Source organism: Capra hircus, chromosome 8, assembly GCF_001704415.2.
Source record: "Capra hircus breed San Clemente chromosome 8, ASM170441v1, whole genome shotgun sequence".
NCBI classification, from domain to species: Eukaryota; Metazoa; Chordata; class Mammalia; order Artiodactyla; family Bovidae; genus Capra; species Capra hircus.
In genome coordinates, this window is record NC_030815.1 from 101,657,002 (window position 1) to 101,664,921 (window position 7,920).

Below are 7,920 nucleotides of genomic sequence, written 5' to 3' on the forward strand. Positions count from 1 at the left end.
TGAAGGGGAGGGAAGGAAATGATTTGCTAGAAAAGAGAAGAAAGGGCTTTCCAGAGACAAATAGTTACAAAGGCCAGTAATAAAATACATGTGTATATATACTTATGTTGTATGTATATGTGTTCATTACAGTTTACAAACCCTTTCATGTCCACTACTTTATTTAAGCATTACAGTAGTTCTTTGAGAAGGTATAATTATTATTTCCTGTCTGGTTGCTTGAAACACTGATGTCTAAAGAGCCTAGTATGGAACCTAGATCTCCCAGCGTGAGGCTCACTGTTTTTTCCATTATTTCATGCTAAGAAGGCAGCCCTCTAGATGGTTGTCCCCAGCACAGCCCCTAGTGAGGATCAGGAGAAGGAAGGAGGGGTCTGGCTACCTGGGTGTCCGCAAAACGTGTAACCTCAGTGTTTGTCTCATTTGAGATCCCTGCAGTGAAGTTGAACGAGTTGCTCGAGAACTTTTACGTCACCGTAAAGAAGAGTGACGGCTCAGACTTCCTGGCCACGTCGCTGCACGCCATCCGCCGAGGCCTGGACCGCATCCTGAAGAATGCAGGGGTGGGCTTCTCCATCACCAGCAGCACCTTCAGCTCGTCCACCAAGAAACTCAAGGAGAAGCTGTGGGTGCTGAGTAAGGCAGGGATGTCAGGGGCCCGCTCCCGCAACATCGTCTACTTCTCCGTCTCGGACGAGGAGGAGATGTGGCAGGCGGGGTGTCTGGGGGATGACAGCCCTATCACACTCCTGTCCACCGTGGTCAAGTACAACAGCCAGTACCTGAACATGAGGACGCTGCAGGAGCATGCTGACCTGATGTACGGCGACATCGAGCTGCTCACAGACCCACAGAACCATTCCTACTTCGCCCGGACAGACAGCGTCAAGCGGGAGAGCCGGAGCGCTTCCAGCCGCGTTTGCCACGGCAAGATCTACCACGAGCATTCCCGGGGCCACAAACAGTGTCCTTACTGCCTCCTCTACAAGTACATGTACGTCCACCGGCCGCCCACCCAGATGGAGGCCAAGTCCCCTTTCTACCTTACAGCCAGGAAGGAGGCTGCAGACATGGGCAGGGTGTGGTACGAGGAGCAGAGGATGGGCCTGCGGTCTCTTCGGGGAGTTGTCCCGAACTTAGCCAAGAAGGTCAAGCTGGAAAACTGTGAGAACTTCACCTTCGTCTCATTCACTCAGGTGTCCAGGAGGCTCAGCTCCCACAGCTGCTGCCAGTGAGTGTCCCCTAGGTCCCGGCCACTACCCCACTCATCCTGGTCAGGGGGCGCGCCCCCCTGCAGCCAAGGCTAGAGCTCCGAGGCGGCCGGGATGACCATGACTTCATGGTCAGGGTGTGGGACTTCTTGTTTCTTTGACTTCAGATTTGTTTTTTTTTAACTGAAAGTAGACAAGTGAAGATTTAGAATATTTTATCCAGATGTGTGTCACCTCTGTTAAATTATAGAATCTAATACAATGTATAAATAACTACATACACAAGAGCAAGGAAGTTCATTTTATCTAGTGCCTTTTTAGCACAGATTTTCTCAAAAAAAGAAAAAAAAACTATTTCAGTAGTCATTAAAAAAAAAAAAAAATCCCAGTAGCCTAGTAGCTTTAGAATGTTTTGAAGACTCTAAACACTTTAATGAATTACAGTGAGGATCTAGGAAGAGGGAGGCAGACAGATTAACTACTTCCAGGAGAGAACTTGTGCTTGGCACTCCTCTTCATGTTTTGTTGGTGGATAACTTGATCCTGCAGAGCATGCAGCCTTGCCTGGTGGAAGGTCATGGAGCTCCACTCAGTCATGCTGATAAGAAAGCAGGGCTGCTCTTAGCCCTGGGAGGAACTTGATCTCTGCATCAATGGAGACAGTTTTATGAAAAAAGATAAATACACCAAACAGTGCTTATGAGAACAAGATTTCCAGTGAACTAGGTGGTTCGAGGGAACTTCCTGCAGTGAGAGAAAGTGTCTTGGAAAAGCGATCTGTGATCAAAACGTGAAAAACCTCCTGAAGCAGAAGTGCCTACATTTTCTTTCTCAGCGTGCTGTGAGAGCTGTTTTTGTTTGACCACTGTTTAGAGGTTTGCTTTTTTTTAATGTGTTCTTTGTGTCATGCAGTTGTTCTATCAGCATATAGCACTGGATATGTAAAACAACTGAAAGTAATTTTCAGGCATAACCAGGAAAAAAAACTAACAAAATAAGCTGCAGAGAAAACAAATCCCCAAATGTGTTTATATTAAAGAGTTTTGAAGTATATTTGTCAAAGTACGACTCATTCAGCCACAAGACATGTCATCATTTGAGGTTGGCATCAATGCTTGGGACACGGTGATGTGTCAGCCTGCCAGGTAAGCAAACCCAGCATCAAGGACATAGTGGTAAAAATCAGACCACGGTGATAGGCTGTTAACACAGTGTGAACACATTTCACTAGGTGAGATTTAATCTGACCGTATGTTATTCACAATTAACAGAAAGTTATCATAACTGCTCTCAATTATAAATGAAAAAGGAACCCAAAGAGTACTAATTAATAAAAATAACTGCTAGGGAATCTTTATGTTGTATCTTAGGAATGACTGTCACAACCTTACACCATTTTGTTCCTGTGTGTGCTTTCTAACCCACAATTAAAACTCCAGTATACATTCATTTTGCAGGAGTCCTAATATTAGTCATATTTCTTTTTCAAAATTTTGTTTTAGTATTAATCGTTTTTAAACAATCATTCACTGGCCCTTGAAATATGTAATACTTCCTTTAATGGAGAAGACTCAACCAATGCTGCCTTAAGGTTTCATGTTACTCCCTTTTTAGTTTCTGCAACACTTATTTTATTAGTTGATCTTTCCTGAATATAGATTAACTTTGGTATGTCTCCGTCTGTATGTAAATTACAGGTAATATGTAATAAGCAGTATTATAAGCTATTGTTCTGTCGTGGTTTCCTATAGGGGTTTTAGGGTTTTGATTAAAAAGAGACAGAACCTGAGGTACAGTTTCCCTCACTTGCTGAACACCCAAAGGAAGTTTCATTTGAAGAAAGCAAATGGTCATTTTTCTTGTCAGTACTGCTGTTAAACAGAAATATAACCTATGTGAAACAGTTGGGCAGAGCCTGCAGCCTAATTAATAAGACTTCCATTTTTCTTTTCAATAGATTCAAGAAAACATTGCCATTAGGTGTCGCTGGGATCTTTTCAGATTTTTACATTTCCGGAAGTAGTAATAACTGATCCAGAGGCTATAATCTTCCTGTCGGTAGTGGCTTTTCATCAGCTGAATAACAATCTGCCTCAGCTTTATCGCTTATCACCCATGTGGTGAACTTTCAACCCTCAGAGTTCTGAAGGGGATGATTATGATTAGAGTCAGGAGGTAGAATCTCCAGTGATACCTGATGGAAGGAAAGAGTCATTATCGCAGCATCCTAACTGCCCTTCATCGCGTGCCTCCTGGGGGAACGGGAGTGAGAAAGAACACAGGTATCAGGTGCTGCTCTGCGCCATCCGCTGTGTATTTGTGTGTAGAGGTGTGTGTGTGTATGCACACACACTTTAAGCTTATAGGTAGGAACACCTAATAAACCCGCGAACCTGGCAAACACCTGTCCTGCTACATGGCTGCGTCCATGGTCAGACGATCTAAGGGGGCTGCGTAGCTAGCTCGCTAGCCTTCAGAGCTCAGGCCGTTGTTCTGTCTTTTCAGCCAGCTCTAAATCATACCCACTGGGTTCTCGGGGATTTTCTCCTCTTGGCCTAATAATAAGCCAGCAGCAGGGAAAATCCAAGAGAAGGGGAAGGTTATGAGTACTTTCTCCACTTACCTGTAGTTGTTGTTGTTGTTGTTTTTAATTCATAAGTGGAATTGAATAGGGGGAATTTGCATGTTCACAGAGGCAGAAGTTGCCGTGGCTCCCGTCAGGAATGGTGGGGCTGAAGGTACCTCGGGAGGACCCAGCAAGTCCTGTGGGCGAGCTTCTGCCTGCAATATTTCTGCATCTGCTCTAAAGGGAGCCCTGCTTGCTTGGTACCTCCTCCCCAGAATCTCCCCAGTCTCCCCTGGGAAGTTTATTCTGCCAGAGACACTTGGGGCATCAGCTTGAAGGGTGTGTTTCATTGAAATGTAAAGGCTTTAGCACAGCACTGGACACACAGTAATTATGCAATAAGTCTTCCCTATTTAGTTACAGTCTTTGGTGAAAGCAATAATGATATTCAGCTAAGCTGCTTTATACCACTTATTCCTTCCATGATGGAAAGTCTCCTTTAAACTGTTAAACTTGAAACCAAACCTTATAATCTGGTCACATTTATACCCAACACATCAAATTCTACCTCCTACACCTCGAAGCCCGGATACCTCAGATATAAGCAAAAATGGTTAAAGAATTTCAGAGAAGCCCTGAGAGGCTTTATGAGAAAGCTTTCCATTGTTTACTGTGTTTGCAAAGGGGAGTGTTATGGGAAAACCTAACCAAAGTTGTGAAAGGATTGCTCTCCTCAGTGGTGTGGCATTTCCCAGCTTTCCTTGGGTTATGTGCTGTATTAACCTGCCCTGACTGATAACATGGTATTTGTAGAAATGTGAAACTCTTGTTACTTTGATTTTTATCTCAATTCAGCCTTATTAAAACATCAAGCACTATGCCTACTTCTTTCAGCATGTTCATAGACAGCCGCGGAGAGAATCTAGACAAAATAGTCCTCCTGTAGAAGTGGAAGCCTCTGGCTATACAGGAAGGATGGCCTGATTGGCAGCACCTTCTCTCCTCGGGTGGTCAGTGCTGGACTCCATTTCCTCAGCTGTGCAGTGAGATGATTGGATTCGATCATCTCCAGAGTGATCAGTGTTAACATCTCTGCAGTTCCTTAAGGCCATCTAGTCAGGAAGTGGCAAAACCAGGAGACAGAATTCCTAAGTCCTCAAGATCATACACTCAGTCTCCTCAATGAGTGCTTCTCAGTATACTGGAATGCTTTCTTTAGGAATAATAATTTTCTTCAAGTTTCACAACTCCTTAAAATTAATATTTTCTCATCTCTGGAAACAGCAGAATGTTGATTATTTTTCTTAGATTAGGCTAACACCTAATTACCATTGGTAATTAACATGTATTGTTAACACTTAAAATGTTTAAATATTACTGTTACCAGATAATACATCCCTTTGTTGCTTTTATTGAAATCTGGATTGCTCACCATTTTTGAGCTAGTTACCAGTTACCTTTAGCCATCCAGGAATACAAACAATGAAGACCTCAAAGAAGAGTTACCTCATTTCCTCTAAGGAGCTCCAATTTAGTCTAAGTTAAGGCCCATACATACTGAGTAACTGTTAACCAACGGCCCTGAGTCGAAGAATACATTAAAAGTTTCAAATTCATGTATATCTTTAAATGCTTTTACTTTGGAGGTGATCTTTTAATGCTCTATTTTAAGAGAAAACAGACTTGTTTAGGCAGAGTTCTTAGGTAAGAATCTTTGTTGTATTTTCCAATATAAATTATTATCTGAGCAAAAACATGAGGGGGAGACTGGTGATGACCGAAAGCTGAACTCCCTTTCTAAGAGAAGAGGAGTCTTTAGGGAGATGAAGAACTAGTTTATCTGGAAATTCCTCCGTTCTGTACCCATGTATCCTGACATCAGGGGGTTTCCTGAAACTCCTCTGGGGGAGGTCTCCGGTCTTGGCCAAGTTCACAGATTATGAGGATAGTTTTGAGCACTTCTAGTTCTTTACAGCCCAAGAAATCCAGAGAAGTTCCTTGTGTTTTAATTGTTGATCAGAATCAGATTTCTATGCTCAATTAAAATACTTTATTATTTATCTAATGTGGCTCATTTGGAAGTTAATAATTTCAGGAAATAGTTATTAAGACCCGGAAAAAGATCACTGGGTTATATGTAGATGCATATTGCTTCCATTAATATTAAAAGCAATTAGGTAGATCCTTCCCTGACTTTGAGATGAGAATGGGCTCCTAAGTACTTTATGGTCAGTATAACAGATTTGATTAATTTACATTTAGCCATAGTTATTGTTACTGATTGACTCCAATAAGTTTCTGAAAGATTCAGATTTGACTATGGTAAGTGCTTCTCACGGCTGCCTTGTATTCTCATTTAATTCTCACAACAGCTTTGCAAGCTAGGTCTGATTATTCCCATTAACTGAGAAACCAAGGCTCAGAGAAGTTAAGTAAATCTCCCTAAGTCTCACAGAGCTGGTAAATTAGAGAACTTAAGTTTGAGCCCGAGGCTTCTCACTCCAAATGTAGTGCTCGAGGTATGGATGGTCCAGTGGTTAAGACTCCATGCTCCCAGGGCAGGGGACATGGACTCCAACCCCGATCCCTAGTCAGGAAGTAAGATCTCACACGGGTAGCAAAAAAAAAAACAAACACCCCAAACCTAAACTACCTTCTTCAGGCCCAAAGAGGTCAATTTATCACAGAGCTTTTTTTTTTTTTTTTTAAATATTTATTTTTTGGCCACACTATCCAGTATGTGGGATGTTAGTTTCCCAACCAGGGATCAACCTGTGCCCCCTGGAATGGAAGCCCAAGTCTTAACCACTGGACCACCACAGAGCTTTTGAAAAATTAAACAGTTTCTGCTTGTTTGGGAAATATTTTCTTTCTCAAACCATATTGTATCATACCTTGTATGTGCTTTCTTACTAGTTTAATATTTTTATATAATTCAATAATTCCTGGAAAGCCTGATTGTTTTCTCTGAATGAGTATGACATTGTCTGCCTATTGAGAACCTTCTGTGTTTATCCAGTAAATTACTTGTATTATCTTTTGTCCACCTTAAAGGGAGATGATCATGCCAGTTTAGTCTAATAAAAGTCAAGTCGTTTACAAACTGTACCTGTTTTGACATGGGTATTACTGCTGAAATGTAAAGGACCTCCTAACCTACGTCACAGTTACATGCTCAGGGTTTTTACTTTTGCTTTTTAATTTTGACATCAGAGAATTTTTATAATCTTAAAGCTAAAGCTATTTTCTGTTCTTTGCTTTATGAGTACATGTTTTTCTGTTTTGAGACTTAAAAAAAACAAAAGGCTCTGGTGGTTTTGGTTGTTAACTCTGAGATAGCCTAGTCAAATCCCCCTATTTTAACCGTTAAGAAATGGAAACCCAGAGATACTAAAGAGCCCATCCAAGGTCAGCAAGACAATAAGTAGTGGAGCGAAGAGTAGAAAATTAATCCAGAATCTTCCGTCTATACCATAGCTGGGAAGATTTGGATTTTTTAAAATTCATTAATGGGACTGTGTCTGGCAGAACATCTGGCTAGCAGAAGCCTCTAGTGAATTCCAGCCTTCCCAGAAAAACACTCATAAAGACCCAGAAGAAGGCTGCCTCTCAATTCTAGAATATGGGAGAAATCTTACAATTTACAAGGCATCTGGAGGCGGACTGAGAAAAAACGTTTCCGGTTGTAGCTCACTGCTTTCTTTTGTTTTGACTCATGAAACAGAGGTTCTGTGAAACAGAAAATCTGAAAGGTATTTAGTACTTGTTCTCATTAACCATGTCTGTCTCCTTACTCAAAGCCCTGGCGCTGGAGAAGTAACTGGCTTATCCTTTCTCTTAACCAGATTGTCTATCCCACCCTCTCTTCCATCTCCCCATCCACCTCCTCTTCATTCAGTCCAACTCCAAGTCCTAGGCCTAACACGTGAGCAGAAAGCAGAGAGAGTGTATCAGTGGCATCATGCATTGTGAGAAAAACACAAAAACGGTAGAAAAGCAAGTAGCAGAATATGCAAATATTGTGATTTTTCACTTACAGTATAGGATCAGAGATCCAGAAAACCAAGCAATAAAAAGGAAGAGGATGCCACTTCAATAGAAAAGTATGAAAGTAGAAATTGGGCTTGGAAATATGCACATCTG

General features: G+C 41.8%; 1 protein-coding gene across 2 annotated transcripts in view; it reads left to right on the forward strand.

Annotated features, from left to right (window-relative positions):
- KIAA1958 (KIAA1958 ortholog) overlaps nt 1-6,880 on the forward strand; it is a 136,612-nt gene extending 129,732 nt beyond the window's left edge. For both annotated transcript variants that reach the window (XM_018052605.1, XM_018052604.1), the window contains one exon: nt 429-6,880. In XM_018052605.1, the coding sequence (XP_017908094.1) occupies nt 429-1,235 (807 nt within the window). In that variant the 3' untranslated portion in view covers nt 1,236-6,880. The remainder of the gene's footprint in view (nt 1-428) is intronic.